Raw genomic sequence first — 24,833 nt, 5'->3', positions numbered from 1 at the left:
TATTTTATTTTCATAGATTTGTGTTATGTCATCTAAGACTCGGCGAAGTTAAAGTTTTTCTTTAAAGACACACAGTGACACAAAACTGTTTTGTTAGTGAAAGTGAAAGTAGGTATTTCGTGGAATATTGCGTGCACATGAAATTAGGCTACATGGCAAATTTTTAAAAAATAGCAAATTCCCACTTGGTTTCGATTTGATTTTACACTATTCACCACGAGGCGGTTTCATTTAGTATCTCGATGGATTGTCTCTAACATAACCAGAAAACATCTACGAGTCACCACTATGGCAGAAGCTCAGGCCCCCCAGTATGTGTCAGGAGAAAGTGACACAGACCGTGGGAGAAGACAAAAGTAAGACGAAAATTCATTACATTACATTGTTATCAGTTTATAAGAAAATCACAAAATGCTATCTTCTGAAGCTGAGGACTGCATGTGTATTTCTTAAGCTAGATTTCTGTGTAGATCTATTGAATGCAATTTAATTGAATTAAATTGCTGCTATCCCACACAAGAACTTGAAACAATCTTAGCAAAATTGGGTATATAGTATAATAGGGGAGAAGGGACCTAAAGAGCCGCCATTAATTCCTTGGTGCCTCGCTTCAAACTCTTTTTTAAAAAACATTGATTTTTATTCAAAAAACCCATGAAAATGTTTTGCCAGAAAGGCAGAATGTTGTCCTTTATTGTCATGAATTGATCATTTACCTTACTTCATTTTAAACTTGGTAAAAAATATTCCAACTTCCGAGAATAAGGTTGCCGTTGTTAACCCTACATCATTTTTTTCCATGCAATTTTCGTGCATTACCTTAATTTTTCTGCACTTGTCATCTGTTGCACTTTATTTTAGAGCAACGTTTAAAAATATAACTGCTTTTGGTCATCCTCACAATATTTGAGGGACCATTGAGCGCTCGTCTAGAGAGATCAGCTCGATCCATTTTCATCTTCGATTGGCCTCTGAGTTCAATGGGGTCATCCATATTTGATTCTGTAAACAACTAGTAATATTATCCAATCATCTTTCACCGTTTAAACTTAAGTCATTCAGTGCAGATTTAATTCAAGTTTATATACTATATACCCGATTTTTTTTCTACGATTGTCTCAAGTCCCTGTGCTATCCCTACTTAAGCATGCTAGAGGTTTGTGGCAAAATAATTTTATAAGAAGCTATTCCCTACATAGCAACTAGAATAGCTTATTGTTCAAGATCATAGTTCTATATGTACAATATTATACCACATTTCCAATCTTGAATATGTATTGCTGAGCAAGTTTATAGAAAATTTAAAGTTTCATGTTATCCTCAATCATAAATACAGTAAAACGTACATGTTTATAAATAAAAAATGTCAGGGACAAACATGCAGTTTTGCTCTGATATTAATGTATGATTCATTATATATGAAATATATGGAGATCTGTTATATTCTCGACACATTTTCAACTTTAGGAATGAAAATTACTTTACTGTAAGCATAAATTCATAAAAATGTAAGCGTGTTTGTTACATATATATTTTACTACTGTAAGTTATGGAATGAATGATAAAAATTGTGCATACCGGTATATACATTTTATATTGCAATTTCAACAATAAGACGAGATGTAAGCAGCATATTGTTCTCAGAATTTTAATAACAATAATTATCTATTTTGATGATAAAGTCCTGCGGATGAAGACCACAGAAGAGAGTACAGCCCAAGTAATGATGGACAAAGAGAAAGTCGTGGAAGAAAACCAAGGTTTATAATTTGAGTTTTATTACATTAATCATTCAATGATTGAAAGGGGTGCTTTGTTTACATACTGTACATTGTTTTGGTAAATATGTTGGAAGGCTCATTTTTTAAATTAAATTCTTAGATACGGCAAATTTGGAAGTTAAAAAAATTGTAATCTTGATAATTAAGCATGTGATCATGGTGATAGAATAGATATGTATTATTTGTTGATATATATTTTTTTATGCCCCCCTTCGAAGAAGGGAGGGCATATTGCTTTGCTGCTGTCTGTCGGTCGGTCTGTCGGTCTGTCGGTCCGTCGGTCCACTTAGTTTCCGTTCATTTTCTTCACAACCGTTGCACGTACTGAAATGAAATTTGGTATACAGATATATCACATGAATATCTAGGTCAAATTCTGTTTCGGATACGATCGCGCCATTTTTGACAGAGTTATGCCCCTTGGACTTAGAAAAATTCCAATTATTTGCAGTTTCCGTTCATTTTCTTTACAACCGTTGCACATACTTAGATGAAATTTAGTATACAGATATATCACATGAATATCTAGGTCAAGTTGCTGGGTACGTTTGCGCCATTTTTGACAGAGTTATGCCCCTTGGACTTAGAAAAATTTCAATTATTTGCAGTTTCCGTTCATTTTCTTCACAACTGTTGCACATACTGAGATGAAATTTGGTATACAGATATATCACATGAATATCTAAGTCAAGTTCTGTTTCGGGTACGATCGCGCCATTTTTCACATAGTTATGCCCCTTGGACATAGAAAAATTCCAATTATTTGCAGTTTCCGTCCATTTTCTTTGCAACTGTTGCACATACTGAGATGAAATTTAGTATACGGATTTATCAGATTAATATCTAGGTCAAGTTCTGTTTTGGGTACGATCGCACCATTTTTGACAGAGTTATGCCCCTTGGACTTAGAAAAATTTCAATTATTTGCAGTTTCCGTTCATTTTCTTTGCAGCCGTTGCACATACTGAAATGAAATCTTGTATACAGATATATAACATAAATTTCTAGGTCAAGTTCTGTTTTAGGTATGATTGCACCATTTTTGACAGAATTATGCCCCTTGGACTTAGAAAAATTCCAATTATTTGCAGTTTCTGTTCATTTTCTTTGCAACCGTTGCACATGCTGGGATGAAATTTAGTATACAGATTTATCAGATGAATATCTAGGTTTCTGTTTTGATATATATATTGTTTTACAAACATCTCTTGTTTCATTGAATTTCATAATTCCAAATCTTACAGAGATGGAAAAGAGGATCACATGAGAGAATTCAGCCCTAAAGAATTAGCTTCCAAGGTACTGGGGGTATATATAGTTTCCACTTTAGTGGGTTTTCATATAAAAACTGACTAAGTATTCCATTATTCAGATTCAGCAGTTTAGACTTAGTGTTAATGTTTTATCTCTGAGACAAATGCTCGTCTGAGTCTCTTTTATTGGAAATTGTGTGGCATAATGACATATATGTATATACCCTTAATTGTGGACCTGTTTGAGAATTTATTTTAAAGATATACAGTATGTTTAATATAAATCATGTATAAATATGATACACATTGCAGAAAATTGTAGCAATAATCATGAATACACCAGCAACTCTATACCTAATGTTTGTGCTAAATTTTGAATATGCCATTTAATGCACACATACAGTATGCTATTTATAAAACTTTACAAAAAATTTCCACTTCTACTTTGGCTTTAACAACAAAAATGATTCTTTGTCGAAACCTTGGTTAAGTGTTGATTTACTTCTTCAGCATGGTAACCAAAATAGACACAATGAAAATCAACGTGGAGGCCACATGGATCACAATGGAGATGAATGGCAGGGTGGTCAGAGAGGGAGGGGTGGATCTAGAGGGAGGGGTCAACATCAAGACCGACAAGATTACAGAGGAAGAGGGGGACGTCAGAGGGGGGAGTGGCATGATAATCGTGGGCGGGGATATCAAGGTAGAGGGGGATATCAGTATGACCAGCGTGGGCAATATGACCAGCGTGGGCAATATGATCAGCGTGGGCAATATGATCAGCGTGGGCAATATGATCAGCATGGGCAATATGATCAGCGTGGGCAATACGATCAGCGTGGGCAATATGATCAGCATGGGCAATACGGCAGAGGTGGCCAACAGAGGAATGACAGACACAGGTAAAAATACTGTAAATGTTTTATATTTGGCGTGTATGATATTTGGTAGAAATTAATTTTTCAGCAAGTTAACATAGATTTGATTTATCGCTATATGAATGTGCTAGATTATAAGATATACATGTATGATATTCAAGACATTTGGTGATGTATTTGTTTTAGCAGACTCTGCTTTCAGCCAAAATTGCTAAATAGAATACACCGCTAAATGATATGTTTACAGTATTTTATATATCAGGGAATATGATATGTTTTTGATTGATTTAGGTTGTGCATTAATGTCAATACTCATTATGTATTTATAGAAAATTCTTTGATTTTTCTTTTCTAGAGATTACTATAATAATGAAGACAGACAAGGGGGATATGGCAGAAAAAGGGTAAGCATGATCTTTTCCTAGAATGTTTTGATCCCATATATCTAGGACAGTCACTTTCTCTAACATGTTCATTCATTTATTTATTAACATTAATGATTTACCATTTACATTTAAAGATTATTCATTTAAATTTTGTCATTCTTCTAAGAAAATAATTAAATTAGGTGCAATTTCAAAATACACCTTAGAAAGGCATTCTTGACATAGTTACATGTAGTTAGCTTGAAATAAGAATAAATATAGTCCTACTTAAATTTGACTGCAGAGGAATTCTTTTATTGTAATGGATATACTACTAAGTTAGTAGTTTGCCACCCTACAAACTTGATGCAATGTAATATTGGCCATGAATCTGTAGGATTTGATGTGATTTGTGGACTTCTTAATTTTAATACTACAGGTAAATATCAGTATCTCTAACATGGGATATCTCGAATACCCCGCTTATGTCGAAGTCGATCGCCGGTCCCATCCGTTTTCTCTATAAATGATTTTAAAAAACCTGATATCTCGAACACAGTAATCTCGAATACCCCGTTTATGTCGAAGTATATTCAAAGTCCCAAGACCTTTTCTACCTGGCTTATCTCGAAGTGCAGTGAATTTTTCGGTCTACTGAACACACCTGGCGTCATGACTTCACACACTCTCGCCAGTGGCTATTTAATTAACATCTTCAAACTTGGGGAATCTTAATGTGTTGATCTGTGACACATTAATTGGTATGATGGCTTGGGTGTTTGGTGTAGTCTACGACCAATAAAACAAACCACTTTGCAGCAACTCAGAAATTAGATACAGACAATATTACCGATATTGCATTTAACAATATGCTAATAATATGCCATGTAAAATTAAAATCGTAAATTCATAAAACCCAAATATTTTTCACAATAAAGTTAAATTAAACAGTTAAGATGCAGTGCATTATGCACAGTGATTGATTACATTCATGTTTATCTGCGTATAAATAGATAACCTTGACCGCCATTTGCATTGTTAGTTTCGTAAACTATATGTTCCTTACTAGTACTTCGTAATGTAAAACTTGCAAGCTGTTAATAATATTCAAGTACACAATTTGAATACTGATTTTTTAAATAACATTTTGCGCTAAATTTCATCAAATTATGTTTTTAAGAAATTCGCCTTTTTTTTCTTTTCTTACGGAGAAGGTTCTTCAACTATAACGCTGCATTATAAATTTGCTGTATACATGGTATATGCAATAAGGCTTGTATATTAAATTGTTTTACAATTATACACGATAAAGAAAACAACAACAATTGTTTTTCTTAATATTTATTGCAAACATGCTTGAGTTTTTACCATAAAGACTACATGTTTGGCAATACAGGATAGTATTACGCATGAAGATACATATACGAAAAGAATGGGAAATTATTGATTCGACTTTGGAAGATAACTTCGGATATCACGGAGATACATTGTACTGATATTTCACTGTATTTTGTTGCTGCATTTTCCAATATATTTTCATGAAAAAAATGGGTCATATTTATATACCGGGTACTTATCACTGGAACAACTTTAAGTGAGAAATAAATAGTTTTACTTAAAGATTTTTGCTCATTATTTCACAGATTTAAGAAAGCAGATTTTTTATTTTTGCACTTCTTTACAATTTAGTTTAAGGAAGGTTGTTCCCCCCCTTTTTTTCTGGAGGGGGTCTTTTATATTTACCCTAAAATTTTATTAACCAATTTTCTTACATTATTTTACAACAATTCTAGAAATTCAAAAAGATTAAGAATATAAATTTTCATAAATAAAATAGAGATTGGATTATGGACCAAACAAAGAGTATCAGAGATCTAATTATGCCAGCTATGGAGGTCCCTATGATACATACAGAAGTAAAAGGGCCAGACATGATTCTGAAAGGCCATATCAAAAGAGGCATTATCAGTACTATCGAAAGGTAATACTGTGAAATCACAAATTTTCTTGGGGGGTTTAATTTTCGTTGTTTTCAAGGTATGAAGAGGCCTACGAATTCATGTCCACCACAAAATGTAAAATGTATGTTACTTATGTACATCTCCACTCAACAATTCTTCTTACACAAAAACAAATTCCCACAAACCAAAGAATTTCTTCAAACCACGAAAATTTGACCACACGGAAATATGTGATATTACAGTACATGTACCTTTGAGTGCACATAAAATTGTAGTGTTTTTCTTTAACATGTATAAAGACCACAGTAAGCATGGTTTTTGTAATATACTTTTTGGCCTGGGATGTGTTAATTTTTGGTGTACAGAAACATATATAAAAGGTTTTCTTTTTTTGATATAGGATGAAGACTCTGTGGTTTTTCTTTCCAAAAAATTGTCATTCATTCTTAGGCATGGAGCAGAAAGGATGGGATTTAAACTCATGCCAGGTAAGAAATATGTATGAGGTATTATTATAACATAAAAAATATAACAAAATTTGGTAAGGGAATTCTGAAGCTTCTTTTTCCCTCCTAAGAAAAATTGTACTTTTTATGATTTACATTGTAAAACATGTAAGACTTGATAAGAGAGGTGTGTTTCACATACACTAAAATGTGTTTACTTATAGTTTTTAGGAAGAAAAGCTTACCAATATACTGTAGAAGTACTTTTTTCCACGTGGTATTAATTTACACTGTGTACGAGGTCACAAATTTTCCACGGAAATTTGTCCAAGTGTACTTAATATTAATGTAAGGCATATAGTGACAGTTAAAGAAATCCGCATAATTTTTTATGTGCAGATTAAACAGAAATTGTGATTCCGCGGAATTATGACCCCGCGGAATAAAGTACGTTTACAGTACCAGAATAAGTTATCAAGTTGTATTCAGGGGGGGAGGGGGGTGTAGTACAGGTAACTGTGTGGTAAAACTATGAGTAGATAAGATACAGTGTACATGTATGTGTGTTTATATTTTGATGTGTGTTTAGGATAATATTATATCAGTGATCACTTCTGAAACATTAAAAAAGGTAAAAACACATGCTATTCCTGGATTATTTAATGTGAGCTACAAAAATAAATTGAAGAATATACATGTATAATCGATAATTCAGTGTCAGAATACATTTATTTCAGGTGGATTTTTGTGGGTGAATGATATTCTTCGTAGAAATGAGTATCAGCAGTTCACAGTGGATGATGTGAAATATGTTGTGGAAACAAATGATAAAAAAAGATTCACCCTGGAGGAGGAAAATGGTCGTCTCAAAATCAGAGCAAATCAAGGACATTCAGTAGAGGTAATGATGATAATGGCCTTCACATTTAACTCAGGAAGGAGTGGGGAGGGTATTGCCATGTGAAAGAACTAAAATTTAGCTGTGGGCTTTTGTTTCATCTGATAACTCTTACTAAAAAAAGATTCAAATTCCCTCCCTACAAAAGCTATCTATGGTTTGAAATTTTGTGACTTAGACAGCATTAAGAAATGTTTTGGATTTAGGGATCAGATGGATTTTCTTAATTTCTTTATAGGTAGATGGTCTAGAGTTGACTCCCATAACAAATGCTAAAGAGGCCCCTGATGTCATACATGGAACTTACTTCAGTTCATGGGAAATTATTAAAGAACAGGTATGGGTATTTCTGGTATAACAACATTTGTTTGTAAATTAGCCTTATTCATACAGAATGCTTTTTATTCCATTTCATCTGACAATGTATGATTTTTTTCCCAGGGTTTAAACAAAATGAACAGGAATCACATACATTTTGCTGCTGGGGAACCAGGAGAAAATGGTGTTATTAGTGGTAAGTGGTTTATAGTGGTAGATGGTATCATTAGTGGTTTCATAGTCATAGGCGATGTCATTAGTTGCAATTGGTGAGATAAGTGGTATGTAGTGTCATAAGAGGTAAGTGGTGTCATAGTGTTAGGTGGTATCTGAGTGATAAGTGGTGCCATTAGTGGTAAGTGGTGTCATAATGGTAAGAAGTGTCATAGCAATAGATGGTGTCATAGTGTTAGGTGGTGTCAGTACTGGTAGATGGTGTCATTAGTAGTACCATATACATGTAATCCCAATTAACCGCTCCAGGTGCTTAAAAATTTGCAAAAAGAGGGCAGTTATTTTAGTATTCTCTTTTTAATATTAAATGTTATATTTTAACTACAAAAAATCTTTTTAAAAAAGAAATAAATTTAAAGAACCACTAAAATAATGTCTAACTTTACTTTAAGTGAAGATAATCCACCCAAATTATATTAAATGATTCATTTTCCACTGAGAAATTTGATAATAGACAAGTTTCATTTTCACTTTCTTCAAACTTTGGCAGACTTTTGATATGATTCTAGATGATTTTAATCACTGTGCAGGGGGCCCTTATTTCCTGAGAATTGAAAAAGACCTAAGGGGGCACTTATAGGGGCAGGGGCAGTTAATAGGGATTATACGGTCAATGGTTTCATAGTGGTAGGTGGTTTAATTAGTGATCAGTGGTGTCATTAATGATAATTGGTATCATTAGTGGTAAGTGGTGTCATAGCATTAGGTGGTATCATAGTGGTAGGTGGTGTTAGTAGTTATATGTAGAGCCATTAGTGGTAAGTGGTGTCATACAGACATAAGGTAGGTGGTGTTAAAGACAGCTGGAATGATACATGTATTCTGTGATACAATAAAATCACAATCCAGTGGTTACAATATGATATTCATATAAAATATTATATAGTTTTTATGTTTATTCATTATGATTTACTTGAATGTTTCAGGAATGAGGAGCAGCTGTGAAGTCATTATCAAGATAGATATGGAAAAGGCATTAGGAAGTAAGTTAGAGTATTTATAATTGATATACACTATTACAAAATATAACCATTTTGACTTTCATTGTTGGAGAAAAATACATTTATTTAATACTTCTCAATGTTTGATTTTACATCCATTTGTTAATAACCTTATTTTCCTTGAATTCCTCAATTTTGAAGTTTGTAATAACTTTTGACAGGTGGCCTGAAGTTCTTTAGATCGGCCAACAATGTGATTCTGTGTTCTGGAGATGAAGACGGCTTCATCAGACCGTGTTATTTTGCGATGGTTCTGGACAGACGCACAAGTGCGTGGATTGCCATATAGTTTTTCATACAAAGAATTTTAAATCATTTCAAAATATGAGATTACTAGTCCTGCAAAGTTTATTTTTTATTTTAGTTTATTTTATTTTTTGATTTATTATTTAATTATTAGTCTTGCAAAAATCAATAAGTGTTCAAATACTGTAGATCACTTAATTTTCGCGACACCTTATTTTCGTGAGATATTCATTGACTCCTGATGAGCGAGACAAAATTTTCGCGAATTGTGGTTATTGCTCTATATAATCTTAAGGAATACTATTATACACGAGAATTAAATTTTCGCGAGCACACTGTCTCGCGTAATTACGCGAAAATAAAGTTCTCGTGAACAAAAAGTGATTTACAGTACACATGTAGAAGTGGAAACTTAACGGTACAGCAGTTTGTTGCTTTATTTCTAAGACTTAGAACTTCAACATGTAGCAAAAGATAATAGAAAATTCAAAATAAAATGTACATTTTTATCTTTAGGAAAGAGCCTGCTTTTCAATGATCAGATCAAAGATGGTCCTAAGATTCCTGGGCTTTCTGGAGAGATGGACAAGAAAAAGAAGAAGAAGAAAAAAAATAAACAACACAGAGAAGAGAATGAAGACAATGATAAACAAGGAGAGGAAAAAAGAAAGGAAAGGAAAAATAACCAGGGGGATAGAGAGGCCAATATGGAGGCAGCTTCATCTCTGTTTTCAGAGGAGAGTCAGATGGAAGAGGAGGAGAGTGTACCTTCCAGAACTGGTAGGGAACTTCAGCACTGATCCATAAGAAAAGTTGTAGCAATAAATTGTACTATTCTTCAAATACTGTGACAGGGTATTTGTCATCAAGGGCTCACATTTTAACAGCTTTTACTGAATGGGCTGATATGTATGTTTTGTAACAGTTTCAAAAATAACAAAAGTACAGTAAAACACAATTGTAGGAGGAATAGGGAAAGTGAATATCTGTACCTTTCTATTGAAAAGACTTGTCAATGACAAGAAAATGTTGACATACCCTACTGGACAGATTTAGGTGCCTGAAAATCCTAAGCCGATGAAATAGTGATCAGATATAATGAACAGTCAAATATAATTTGTAAACTTGAAAACAAAGTTGACAATTGAATTAACTAATACATGTACCTTCAAACTTCCATTTATGAACTCTCATTCTTGTTAAAAAGCAATTTTAAATACATGTACTTTGAATTAGTAGGATGTTTAAATTTCCTATCCTCATATATCTAAATTGTTAAGCTTTCAAACCTTGGAAAAAGCCATGTTTTATAGTAAAGAAAAGATTTTGGCCATCCTCATTGTTTTGCTACATCATATCTGACTTAAAATCAAAACTGTAAAATGGGTTCTTTTTTCAAGTGTTCCCCTTACCAACAAATGTATAACTTTTAATGAAATTAAATAAGAGAAGAAATCCACATAAAAAAGTACACAAATATTCAACAAATTTGTCTGAAATTATAGTAAAATTTGAGTACATGCAATCTTTTATAATTATGAATTCATTGAAGTATATAAATGTACATGGATCAATTGTCTCTAAACTGGAGCTATTAATCTAGGTCTATTGAAGTTAGAATTGATGTCCCTTTGGGGGTACACAAATTCTCACTTTCCACTTTTAGATGCTGTACCTGATGATTGGGACAAAGATATCACAGAAGAGACCACAGAACAGAGTGGTGATGTAGTGGATGAATCTTCTGATGAACCACAAGGTAAATAATTACAATCTACTGAACAAGGCTCACAAACATAGCTACTGAACACAAAGAAGGATATAAAGTTTTTGAACCACATTGAGTGCATCCATCATTGCTTGTTATGTTTGTCACTACAAACTGTCCATGGAAATGATGGGTTGTTCAAGTCCATAGAAGGCAAGGCAAACTTGAACATATTTCTGTGAACAGTCAGTAACAAACCTGGTAGTGTTTTGTTGAAGACAAATAACACATATGATTTACCAAAATCAATTACCTGTATATAAATATATTTAAAAATCTTTTTCTTCTCACTGACAGGAACAATAAAGCCTTGATAAAGCTATTGTTAAGGAAGCAACCTCAGCTTGTGTCATTTAAAGTTTGTGTAAATTATTACCACCAGGGAGGGGCTGCAGTGGGGGATCAAGGTTTTATAAAAGAATACAGTTGAACTTCGGTATCTCAAACTCCGATATTTCGAATACCCTGGGTATGTCGAAGTGATTTGGAATACCCAACTACATATTATTTAAGTATTTTACCTTTGATATCTTGAATCCTTGGATACCTCAAAGTTTTTTCTCAGTCCCATCAGGTTTGAGATATCGAAGTTTGACTGTACATGTATAAAGGAAAAAACTTGAAAAAATCTCCATCTCAAGAACAGCAAAGTCTTTTTTAGTCATATTGATATGTAAGCATTCTTAGGTAGTGAAGATTCAGGTTTGTTCAAATTATGAGCCACAGGGGTAGGTAGCGGTCACAATTGGGGTTCAAAACTCTACATAGGAATAGTTAAAAAAAAAAGTCTTCTTCTCAAGAACAACAAGCATTCTGAGAGTATTGCATAAGCAATACATATCCCCTACTGGGTTACCCTTTCTCTTAAGGATACATGGACGTTTGGTACTATTAGTTACACAGTCAGTTAGTGACCTAATACGGAGTCATACAGGGTTTGAAATGGAAATCCGTATTGGGCGAGGCAAAGCCGAGTCCCAATACGGATTTCCATTTCACACCCTGTATGACCCTGTGTGACTTCGTATTAGGTCACTAACTGACTGTGTTACGAATTTATCCCGCTGAAGACCTTAAATATTGAAAAAATCTATGTGCATATCATGAAAATATCAAGTTTTAATCCATCCTGTATGACCCTGTATGACCCTGTGTGACTTCGTATTAGGTCACTAACTGACTGTGTTACGAATTTATCCAGCTGAAGACCTTCTTAAATATTAAAAAAAAATCTATAAGAAATCATGAAAATATCAAGTTTTAATCCAATATCAATCAACATAAAATATCGTAACAAGAAATTTTAGTAGTTAAACTACCTTAGCAAAACGTTTCTTGGCTGCCATTTTTATTTACGATAACAACGCTTCGAACAGAATTGCGTGCGCGATTTTCATATTACTCCTTAACGGCGACGTAATACGGAAAATTTCAGGGCGTCATGTGATCAGCTTTTATCCAATCAGCAATCTACAAATTTGTCAGAAGCAGGATAAATTAATTTAGTGCATCACGAACCCGATCGTAATCCCAATTATAAAAAATTAAGAATACCACAATTCTGTCAAAAATCAATGACGCGGTAAGAAATGCAAACTTGATCTGTAACTCATCAAGATACACTCGCATACCAAATATCGGCTCAATATCTTCAAGCGTTTAGAAAAAAGGTGCAGAAAACCAAGTGGGACAGGCTGATAGACAGAGGGACAGATGGACAACTAGACAGACAGACTCGGAGGAAACCTATAGTCCCCTCCAGTTTCACCAGTAGGGGACTAATAAAGCCATCTTTAGTCTTATTGTTATGGAAGCATTCTCAGCTTGTGTCAATTTAAGTTTGTTTAAATCATGACCACTAGGGTAGGGAGGGGCCACAATGGGGGATCTTTTTAGCTCACCTTGACGAAGTCGAGATGAGCTTATGCTATACCCCCGGCGTTGGCGTTGGCGTCCCAGGTTAAAGTTTTAGGAGCAAATCCATTCCCAAGTAACTATAAGCCCTACCTGAACCAAACTCACATGGATGATGCATCTAGGGATGGACACTACCAGACTTGCTTCGGATGCTGGATCTGACCTACATTTCCAGTTGAGTGACCAGGTTTAAGTTTTTGGAACAGTCCATTCCCAAGGAAATATAAGCCCTACCAGGACTAAACTTGCATGGATGATGCATCTAGGGATGGACACTTCTAGACATGCTTCGGATGCTGGATATGATCTACATTTTCCAGATGAGTGACCAGGTTAAAGTTTTTGGAACAGGTTCATTCCAAAGTAACTATAAGCCCTACCTGGACCAAACTTGCATGGATGATGCATCTAGGGATGGACACTACCAGACTTGCTTCGGATGCTGGATCTGACCTACATTATCCAGATGATTGACCAGGTTAACGTTTTTGGAGCAGGTCCATTCCCAAGGAACTATAAGCCCTACCAGGACCAAGCTTGCATGGATGATGCATCTAGGGATGAACACTACCAGATTTGTTTCGGATGCTGGATCTGACCTACATTTTCATTCCGAGTAACTATAAGACCTACCTGAACAAAGTTGCATGGATGATGCTTTTTAATAGGGATGGACACTACCAGACTTGCTTCGGATGCTGGATCTGACCTACATTTTCATTCCGAAATAACTAGAAGCCCTACCTGAACCAAAATTGCATGGATGATGCTTTTAGGGATGGACACTACCAGACTTGCTTTGGATGCTGAATCTGACCTACATTTTCATTCCCAAGTAACTATAAGCCCTACCTGAACCAAACTTGCATGGATGATGCATCTAGGGATGAACACTACCAGACTTGCTTCGGATGCTGGATCTGAACTATTTTTTTCCAAACAAGAGACCAGGTCAAAGTTTTTGGAACAGATCAATCCCAATGAACTTCATAGTCCTAGATATGCAGTATTAACAAAGTTATGAATATTTGATTACACTATATATGTTTTTCATGCTAGACGTGTAGAAATGTGTATACACCATGTAAGGGTTAAACAGAACTTGCAAGAATATTGTTGTTGGGATAAATACTAACTATTAAGAAAATATGATGTGAGATTTGCATTACTTACACTGATAACATTCATCGAGGTGAGCTTCGTAATCTTTGATTACCTATGTTTTTCTTTTTACAAACATGTAGGGGAAAAAATCTACACATTTTCTGCTCAAGAACAGCAATGCCATTTGTTATAAGGAAGCATCCTTGGGTGGTTTAAAATTCTCCCCCCCTGGCCCCCTATAATCTTTTAAATACTGAACTAATTTGTGCTTTTTCCTAGCTAATGTGTCCCATGGGCCTCTTGTTCTAATGTGTGATACAAAGATTCTAGCTGGAAAAAAAGGGAAAATAGGTAAAAAGAAGCAATAGGTATTGATTGTGTTACAATCACTGTTATTCAATATGTTAAAAAGTATATGATTGGATTGAAATAACCAGTATGCTGTGAGAAGAGCTTTTACTTTACAATTTGTCCTTGTGTTTTGTATCCTATTGTAAATGAAGTTTTTAAATCAAATATACTGTCCATCAGACTATTTACTGCATGATTTTTTTTTTTGTGATGTCACACGTACTATTAGATCACTGTATGATTTGCCATTTATTTCTTTTTGAATACTGTAATTGTAGATTTCCAGGTGGTTGATGACAAATTTGAATGTAATATTCAAATGGAAAATCTGAAGTTTCAAGGACCTGTGTTTGTGTACTGCCACATGGATGGAGAGAAAATAGAATCTGTATCTTGTGTCACTAAGTCAGGGGCTTTTAACTTTACTGAGGAGCTACTGAAAGATGGAGAATTCAGAGATTTCTTGAACACTAAATGTCCTCAGACTAAGGTAAGTGTAGCTGCAATAATGTAGCCCTCTCCTTTTTTTTTTTTTTTGGGGAGAGGGCTACAACTCCTTAGGATCTCCGTAATGGTGCAGAGCGGGAGCGATTCGCTCCCGCACGGATTTAGGCTTAAATTGTTAGTAAACGGCTATTTTATTTATATGTCTTACCAGGACTTCCAAAATGTAGTTATCCCAGCCATAAATCGATCCAAAAATATACAGAACAATTCATATATCAGTATTTTTCGTGTATGTCAACATCACAACTTAAATTTATCCGCCATGTTTACTGACCTTGACAGATTTTATTTCGGGACAGCCAATGAGATTAAGGATCAATAGGGAGTGGATTTCTTTGCAATTACCTTATTTTAAGCTTAAACACCCAATTTTATGTTAACGCCCCCAAAATCTACCTGATTCAAGATCAATAATTTACCGCCTGTCAATCATTAAAAAAACAATAGCTTCTGATTTAATTGACAGATCAGCTACCTGTGCTTCCTGATAATCTGAGTTTGCATGTTTTGAAAACAATTACCTGGTCACGCGTCAAACGCTTTCATGTACTCGCATAGTATACACGCAGATTAGAAAACTCCAATATGTTTGAATTTTCTTTGAAAAATAATTGAAAGAAGATTATTAAAACATTGACATTATAAAATATTTTATTTCTATCTTCACTGCTGTTTGTTACTTGTGTTATATCGTCCACGTTTATCTGTAGAAAAAAAAACGCGTCCACAGAAACTGGCTCTATTTTCCGTAATTAGAAGTCCGACGAATTAAATTATTTTTTAAGAAATGGGATATAAGAAAAATATTCAGCACTAATAAATGGCATAGCATAGTTTTTAAAAGATGTTTTATTTTGTGGCCTATATGGATACAATCCGCACGATGTTGTACTGATATTGATGTCAGAATTAATACTCGGATTTCCTCTAGCGTCTGTATATATACGTAATGAAACTGTGAAGATAATAAATAGTGATCGACTCTGAAAAGAAATCTTTCTAACAATAAAATTTTGTTAAAACACGAAGAATCAAAAAATATAGAATATTTTGGACAACATTGTTGGCCATAAAAAAAAAAACCCATTCCGATCGCGGTAAATGCATGTTCACATGCACGACGAAAAGGTGGATCAATAATTTTTTATTTCAATAGTCAGACTTTTTTAATCAAGTGATTTCTTTTATTGAAGATTACAAAAGATGAATATTATTGATTTGTAGTTTTTACTCGTGAATTTTTCTTTTATGTAAGGAAAGCATTTTCTAAAACGATATACATGTATCTTATTATTTTTTTTCCTTCAAAACATTACCATGATTATGATGAATGCGTTTAGTTTACAAATTTTAAAATTCCATATTAAAATAATTATTTTACGTAGTTTCACTCAAAACCAGACACAAAACACGTAATGTTGACCCCAATTACCAAACACAGACTTCCTGTGTAATGCTACGTATACACAGATTTTTGACATCTTGGGTATTGGGGGTCTCCAGGTAAATATCACCACTGTTACTTTGACCACTCCCTCTCCTCAGGTAACCGTACGGTAAAAAAATTGGGTCTTTAAATATCGGTGTTTACAAAAAAATGAAGCACGGAATGATTTTATTTATCGATGTTTAGTGTTACTATTCATCACAATTATTTATAAACATCGACATTTGCTTTATTGAGTTGTTCTAAATTTCAAGCGCAAGTCTCACTACGTCACGCGTGAACTGTCATGGCTGCTGAAGTAAATGCACAGATTTATTTTACATGGTTTTCGCGTTTAATGAGCTTTGATGTCGACAGTGAATAAAAATTTCGTCTTATTAGAAGTAAGTTGATTGTGAAAACAATTTATTCTGCCTGCAGTCGCCAGTATTTACAAAATATTTTTGCACCATTACGGAGATGCTGTGGAATTGTAGCCCTCTCCAGAATATAACAGATAAAAAAAAATCGGAGAGGGCTACATTATTGCAGCTAAGGTAAGTGTAGCAATAATACAAGTATTTCTTTAATTCCTCTGATAACTTTAGTTCCTGTTAATGAAATAAAGCTCAGCAGTTCTTGAATATAAATTTTCGGATGATTTTTGGCAAATATCTTTATTTGAAATTTGTACCAACTATATTTCAGGTTTTTCACAATATAGCAGATGCATCAAAGGCATTGTTTGACCAATATAGTATTATCTTGGATGGCACAGATGTGTATGATAATGAGGTAAACTACTAATACCGACATATTTAGACATTGAGAAAAACTCTGTATTTTATATTAAAAATATTTGATTTAGTCTGTCCTCCATGATTTTTTTCCCCTCATTTATTCCATTATATTACATGTATCATATGTGTTTTTAGCTCACCTGAGCCGAAGGCTCAAGTGAGCTTTTCTGATCACATTTTGTCCGTTGTCCGTCCGTCTGTCTGTCTGTCCGTCCGTCTGTAAACTTTTCACATTTTTGACTTCTTCTCAAGAACCACTGGGCCAATTTTAACCAGACTTGGTACAAAGTAACCTTAGGTGAAGGGGAATTTAAATTATTAAAATGAAGGGCCAAGTCCCCTCACAAGGGGAGATAATCGATAATCAAGAAAAGACAAAAATAGGGTGGGGTCATTAAAAAATCTTCTTCTCAAGAACCACTGGGCCAATAAGGCTGAAACTTATGTGGAGGCACCCTGGGATAGTGTATATTCTAAATTGTTCAAATCATGACCCCCGGGGGTTGGGCGGGGCCACAATGGGGAATCAAATTTTTACATAGAAATATATAGGAAAAATCTTTAAAAATCTTCTTCTCAAGAACCACTGGGCCAGAAAAGCTGAAACTGGTATGGAAGCACCCTGGGGTAGTGTAGATTCTAAATTGTTCAAATCATGACCCCCGGGGGTAGGGCGGGGCCACAATGGGGAATCAAAGTTTTACATAGAAATATATAGGAATAATCTTTGAAAATCTTCTTCTCAAGAACCACTGGGCCAGAAAAGCTGAAACTCATTTGGAAGCATTGTGGGGTAGTGTAGATTTTAAATTGTTCAAATCATGACCCACGGGGGTTGGGCGGGGCCATAATGGGGAATCAAAGTTTTACATAGAAATATATAGGAAAAATCTTTGAAAATCTTCTTCTCAAGAACCACTGGGCCAGAAAAGTTGAAACTGTGGAAGCACCCTGGGGTAGTGTAGATTTTATATTGTTCATATCATGACCCCGGGGGGTAGGGCGGGGCCACAATGGGGCATCAATGGTTTACATAGATATATTTAGGAAAAATCTTTGAAAATCTTCTTCTCAAGAACCACTGGACCAGAAAAGCTGAAGCTTATGTGGAAGCACCCTGGGGTACTGTAGATTCTAAATTGTTCAAATCATGACCCCCGAGGGAAGGGCGGGGCCACAATGGGGAATAAAAGTTTTACACAGAAATACGTAGGAAAAATCTTTGAAAATCTTCTTCTCAAGAACCACTGGTCCAGAAAAGCTGAAACTGATGTGGAAGCATCCTGGGGTACTGTAGATTCTAAATTGTTCAAATCATGACCCCCGGGGATAGGGCGGGGCCACAATGGAGCATCAATGGTTTACATAGATATATATAGGAAAAATCTTTGAAAATCTTCTTCTCAAGAACCACTGGGCCAGAAAAGCTGAAACTGATGTGGAAGCATTGTGGGGTAGTGTAGATTTTAAATTGTTCAAATCATGACCCCTGGGGGTTGGGCGGGGCCACAATGGGGAATCAAAGTTTTACATAGAAATATTTAGGAAAAATCTTTGAAAATCTTCTTCTCAAGAACCACTGGGCCAGAAAAGCTGAAACTGATGTGGAAGCACCCTGGGGTAGTGTAGATTCTAAATTGTTCAAATCATGACCTCCGGCTGTAGGGCGGGGCCACAATATGTATTACAAGGGAGAAATCTGGTAAAGAACAATATGACAAAAGATTCTCAGGTGAGCGATGTGGCCCATGGGCCTCTTGTTCTTTTTTCTTTCTCTCCCATTTCATTTTCTGATTATGTATATCATATACTTGTACCTCTGACCTGAATTTATATGCTGTATTGAAATATTTTTCATTGTCCTCATGTACTATACATTTTAAATGGTATATACACTGTAATAGTATTCCGTAAGATTATACAGAGCAATAACCACAATTTATGGAAATTTTGTCTAGCTATTAAAGTGGTAATGACTATGTCGCAAAAATAAGGTGTTGCCAAAAATTTAGTGATCTGTAGTCCATTAAAAAGCTGCTCCTAATGTCAAAATTACCTACATGTATTTGATTCATATAGAAAAAAAAATGTCAAAAAATTTATGAATTAATGTTTGGAACTGTAAAAGTTAGAATGTTGTCTCAGGGATTTAGAGCAAAGATTTATATTTTATTACCATTCTTTTCAAAACATAGTATTCCATGGGTATTTAAAATCTGATGAATAGGTTACATTCTGGGAGTTGTTTTAATTTGAAGATCTATGATAGTTTTATTGCTTAGCCTTTGAACTGTAGGTTGCCTTGAAATTTATCAAAGTTAAAGGCCTTGGAAATTTAACTGAACTTCCATCTGGATTTGACCACAAGGAATGGGGGAATCTAGACCCAGGGCGTCAGCTGTTGGAGAAGTGCCTTGAGTCATTAAAGGCATACAATATAATGTCAAGGCAAGTTATCACTGTTATATGTTATAAAAATAATCAGAAATTATAGTGTAAACACGTTTAGATGCACACTCAGAATTTTATATACTCTGAAAAAATCAAAAATGTAGTCAAGTTATTTAGGGAATGAAGCTGATTTTAATCTATGTTATACAATGTAAAATAATTTGGGGCAGTTTATGCTTTATATAAACTGCTTTTTTAAAAGTGTCAACTGCCCCCAGTTATGTTATAGCATATAACATAGGTTAAAATAAGCTTCATTCCTTATGATTTAATTTCAGTGTAGACATAAGACCATTTTTTTCTCAAAAATGGCTTCAAATTGAGCATAATTTAAAAGTGACGTCAAGTGGAGTAAGGCAAAAACAGACCAGTGTTTTCCAAAATAAATGAGGGAGGGAGGGTTTTTTTCCTTTTTATATAAAAAAAAATTGACGTGGGATTTTTTTTTAAATTTCAAAACTAAAAATTTGTCAGTCTTTGGCAAAATGAAATCTGTGAATCTTGCTGATGTCCAAGTTCTGAGGTTGAAGGAGCCATCTTTGATAGCATTATTAAATTCTAGCATGGAACAACTTTCAGAAACCCCCACTATGTGCCATCAAAGTGTCACAGTCATTCCCTGTTGAATTTGCACTGAAATTAATGCTATCATGACCAAACTAAAGCTTGATGCCCTAACATATTAACTCGACGGCCATATTTGCGATTTTTACCTAGGCCAATAGTCTGGATCATCTAATAATTATAAAACGTTTTACTGGTTCTAAAATGCGCATGCAGTCAAGATACAGTCGGGAATTCCAATTTTTTTTTTTCAGCACTGCAAGAGCACATGAGAGAAATTTTATTTTATTCAATTTAGGATAAAAATGGGTAATGCGCATTGTTGAATGAGATGTAGGCGTGCCTGAAAACCAAGTTAATTTTTATTTTTAGGCCTAATGTATTTTTGACGTACAACTCATTGTGACGTAGGCAACTGATGTTTTACGATATAAACTAAATCTTTTATCCAATCAAATGACGTGTTTCAACTAAAATTAAATTATTTAAGGAATAATTGTCTTATTTTTTTATTTCATGATGTGATCAATCGATATTGGCTTGTGTGATAATTTGCATAAACATGCAAATTATCACACAAGCTAATCGATTAATCATTGTCATGAAGCTGAAAAATCTGACAGTTATTCCTTATACATGTATTTACATGCTCTTGATTCCGCCAATCCACGTGCTACAATCTCTGCTTCTTAAATTGTCTCTATTTGTCTGCCCTGCACATGATTTTTAGCTCACCTGAGCTGAAGGCTCAAGTGAGCTTTTCTGATCACATTTTGTCCGTCGTCCGTCCATCTGTCTGTCCGTCTAGCTGTCCGTCTGTCTGTCCGTCTGTAAACTTTTCAAATTTTCGACTTCTTCTCCAGAACCACTGGGCCAATTTTGACCAAACTTGGTACAAAGCATCCTTGGGTAAAGGGAAATTTAAATTCTTAGAATAAAGGGCCAAGTCTTCTCACAAGGGAAGATAATCAAGAAAAGACAAAACTAGGGTGGGGTCATTAAAAAATCTTCTTCTCAAGAACCACTGGGTCAGAAAAGCTGAAACTTATGTGGAAGCATCCTAGGGTAGTGTATATTCTAAATTGTTCAAATCATGACCCCCCGGGGAAGGGCAGGGCCACGATGGGGAATCAAAGTTTTACATAGAAATATATAGGAAAAATCTTTGAAAATCTTCTTCTCAAGAACCACTGGGCCAGAAAAGCTGAAACTTATGTGGAAGCATCCTGGGGTAGTGTAGATTCTAAATTGTTTAGAACATGACCCCCGGGGGAAGGGCGGGGCCACAATGGGGAATCAAAGTTTTACATCGAAATATATAAGAAAAATCTTTGAAAATTCTTCTTCTCAACAACCACTGGGCAAGAAAAGCTGAAACTTATGTAGAAGCATCCTGGTATAGTGAAGATTCTAAATTGTTCAAATCATGACCCCCCGGGGAAGTGCGGGGCCACAATGGGGAATCAAATTTTTACATAGAAATATATAGGAAAAATCTTTGAAAATCTTCTTCTCAAGAACCACTGGGCCAGAAAAGCTGAAACTTATGTGGAAGCATCCTGGGGTAGTGTAGATTCTAAATTGTTCAAATCATGACCCCCGGGGGAAGGGCGGGGCCACAATGGGGAATCAAAGTTTTACATCAAAATATATAAGAAAAATCTTTGAAAATCTTCTTCTCAAGAACCACTGGGCCGGAAAAGCTGAAACTTATGTGCACATGGAAGGATCCTGGGGTAGTGTAGATTTCAAAATGTCTAAATTATGATCAGTGGGGTAGGGTGGGGATGCATTATGTATTACAAGGGGGAAATCTGGTAAAATACAGAATGGTCAAAACTTCTCAGGTGAGCGATGTGGCCCATGGGCCTCTTGTTTTTATCCACACCTATTGATGAACCAGTACATTGATGAGGAAAGAAACTACATTAAATATTTGTAATTTTATCTCAGACAAAGACTTTGGAAATGTAAATATTAACATATAATACAGCTGAACTTCAGAATCTTGAACAGTGATATCTTGACTGCCATGGATTTGTTGAAGTGATTTGGAAGTCCCACTCATTCTTAGTCTGAGATAATGAGGTTCGACTGTATATGAATAAGAAATACAGCCCAAGGTTATTTATACATTTATTGCAATATATTACTGTTTTCACTGTCCTTCTTGTGCTTCAGTTTCTAGATTTGTAACTGAATTAAAAAGTATAAACACTTGAGTTAAAAATCCACTGCTACTGTTTCTATGAGAGTTTCTGCAGCCAGATGTATTTCTATACATTTTATACAGATAAATAAAAAATGTATCATTTCTTACATATTTTTGTGAAGTACATTATTTATGAAATGTTTGATGTTTCAGATGGACTTCAACTGAAAAAGACTTTAAGAAAGAACTTTTTGAGGAAGTAAATAAAAATATTGATAAAGGAGAAATAAAGGCAGAGAAAGAAAGAAGAAAGAAAGAATCGGGGAAGCAGCCAGCACAACCTCAGCAGTCATCACCGGGGGACGGGAAGAAAAAGAAGAAGAAGAAGAAGTAGCTAGTGATGTTCAGGAGGTATGACATCTAGTGAAGGCAAGAAAACGAAGAACTAGTGATATTTCAGAGGTATGGTGCAAGTGTTATCAGTGCTGAAAGACTTTTCTGTCTACAAAAAGAGGTGTATATTGAACAGATTGATTTATTTATGCAATTTCTTCATTTTTTTTCTTTCAATAACCAGGCAGTATAAAAATAGTGACACTGTGATTGGTTGTGTAGCATAGTTCTGAATTTTTTCTTTGGTCATGATACTTTTTAGCATTACAATCTCATCTGAACTTTAAAGGTTAAATGTGAATAGGCCTACATCACAATCATGTTTGTATGTGCATTCAATAGAGTTACAGAAATAAACAGTGCACTACTTAATTCTTTGAAAATATAAATGTTGAAATCAGTCATTGTGTCACAGTACTGTCAATTAAATTTACAAGGCAAATTAAATCACAAACACAATTTAGCTATTAATTTTCAATTTATTTCTCTCTCTCTTTTTTTATTTTTTGTTTTGTTTTGTCTTCCATTAAAGATAAGTTTGTTCTAATTATTACAGGGTAACAGTTATAGAGGTTTGTTCCCATTTTGCCTTAACTTTAAAATTTAAGGCGAAATGGGAACACACCATTATAGATACCTGTGATTGAGAAAGTTTCAACTACAATGAAATCCATTTTGTTAGCATTAAATGAATGGTATTACATTTTCCAATATAATAATTAAGAAGCTGTTTCCACAGTGTCATTGTATAGTTGAGTGTGACTGTGATTCCTTATCTAAATGCCTTGTTTTCTTTTGTTAGCTTTTTAGGTTAGTGTCTCTTAAATTTAATGCAATTTTTTTTTCATTTATTCTCTCAAAAAACCATACAATGGTACAAGAGGTACATATATACATATTTACAATAATTATGGACGAGCAGAGATTACAGGAGGACAGACAGTGTCAAAAATCTTTGTAATAAATATACACAATTTTCGTAAAAATGCTGGATCTGTACTTGTCATCAAATTACAGAATTTTATTGTATTTGGGTGAACATAGTATTTCTGCAACAAAAAATCTTTTATAGCTTATATAAAAATTACATTCCAGTAAATAATGGAATTCACTCCTATCTGGTTATTATTACATAGATTGCACTTTCTTTCATTTCTTTCAACATTATTCCATCTACCCATCTCTATCGGAAGACGATGGTTACTTGTCCTGAATTTTGAAAAGATATTTCTAAATTTTCTTGGTAAAATAGTTAAATATTTTTTGTGCAATGGTTGTGCTTTAATTTCATCATGATAAACTAAAATTATAATTAGTGTTTTCTTCTTATGGTAGAATGTTAATTCATTTTACAGCATAAAAGAAATAATAGAAAAATGTCACATATTAAATAAATTTGATAAATGCTTTTTACTATTAATTTATATGAACTGAAACCTAATAAATAGAAAACATGGTTTAACTAACATTTAATGAGTAAACGTATATTGTACAAATAAATATGTACGAGTTATCTTTCTTTGACAATAAATACTAGTACGTGAGACGATGCTGTTTTATTTTTTCACGCAGTACGGAGTGCCTTCAGCTTAAATATTTCACAAAAATATTTTTTTTCTTGTAATAACTATGAATACATGCCTTCAAAAAAGAAAATTTTTAATGAGAAGAATAGCAGGGAAAAAATCAAATGTCTAATGTCAAGGCATTTAATCTTTGGCCGTTTTAGCAACCCAGATACAGGATTTTTAGGCGCCTGAATCTGTCCATAAGAACACGTCAAAAGTTTTTTGTGACAAACAAGTCTTCAAAATATTAAAAATGTTGAAGTACATTTCGTTACACACCTTGTTTACGATATTCAGAGCCAATGCCATATTATTTGGAGTATATGTTTGTGTAGTTAATTGATTAAAACCGGGGATTGGCTCGGGGTTGAAAATGAAAGGTTCTCTGTGTGTGATAACCTTGAATATCAAGGTCTTTTGGTTTTTTTTTAACATTCTTGAGGGTGCT

The 24,833-nt window shown here is 34.3% G+C and overlaps 1 protein-coding gene across 6 annotated transcripts; it reads left to right on the top strand.

Annotated features, from left to right (window-relative positions):
* The first annotated feature begins 8 nt into the window (after positions 1-8).
* LOC134265023 (uncharacterized) lies at positions 9-23,648 on the top strand. 6 transcript variants are annotated; one of them, XM_062747267.1, is made up of 19 exons: positions 9-356; positions 1,683-1,760; positions 3,026-3,080; positions 3,545-3,833; positions 3,906-3,939; positions 4,271-4,319; positions 6,118-6,261; positions 6,642-6,729; positions 7,425-7,588; positions 7,824-7,922; positions 8,027-8,099; positions 9,064-9,120; positions 9,300-9,407; positions 9,901-10,164; positions 11,051-11,143; positions 14,803-15,014; positions 17,166-17,252; positions 19,554-19,705; positions 22,638-23,648. In XM_062747267.1, the coding sequence occupies exons 1-19, from the start codon at positions 289-291 to the stop codon at positions 22,816-22,818; spliced, it is 2,295 nt and encodes a 764-aa protein (XP_062603251.1). In that variant the 5' UTR covers positions 9-288; the 3' UTR covers positions 22,819-23,648. The 6 variants fall into 6 exon arrangements, with proteins under 6 accessions (XP_062603251.1, XP_062603250.1, XP_062603255.1 ...); XM_062747266.1 differs by having other exon boundaries at positions 3,545-3,851; XM_062747271.1 differs by lacking the exon at positions 6,118-6,261.
* Positions 23,649-24,833: the final 1,185 nt, after the last annotated feature.

Source organism: Saccostrea cucullata, unplaced genomic scaffold (assembly GCF_032062105.1).
Source record: "Saccostrea cucullata isolate Sc308-1 unplaced genomic scaffold, CSIRO_AGI_Scuc_v1 ctg357, whole genome shotgun sequence".
Taxonomy (NCBI): domain Eukaryota; kingdom Metazoa; phylum Mollusca; class Bivalvia; order Ostreida; family Ostreidae; genus Saccostrea; species Saccostrea cuccullata.
The sequence above is the reverse complement of the archived record's forward strand: the minus strand, read 5'-3'. Positions and strand labels throughout refer to the sequence as shown.

Bases quoted from the DNA above. Each gene is read 5' to 3' on its own strand.
- LOC134265023 (XM_062747265.1), top strand. From the start codon at position 289: ATGGCAGAAGCTCAGGCCCCCCAGTATGTGTCAGGAGAAAGTGACACA. The intron at 3,081-3,544 runs GTACTGGGGGTA...TTACTTCTTCAG, and splicing joins CTAAAGAATTAGCTTCCAAG to CATGGTAACCAAAATAGACA. The intron at 9,408-9,900 runs GTGCGTGGATTG...TTTTATCTTTAG, and splicing joins GGTTCTGGACAGACGCACAA to GAAAGAGCCTGCTTTTCAAT.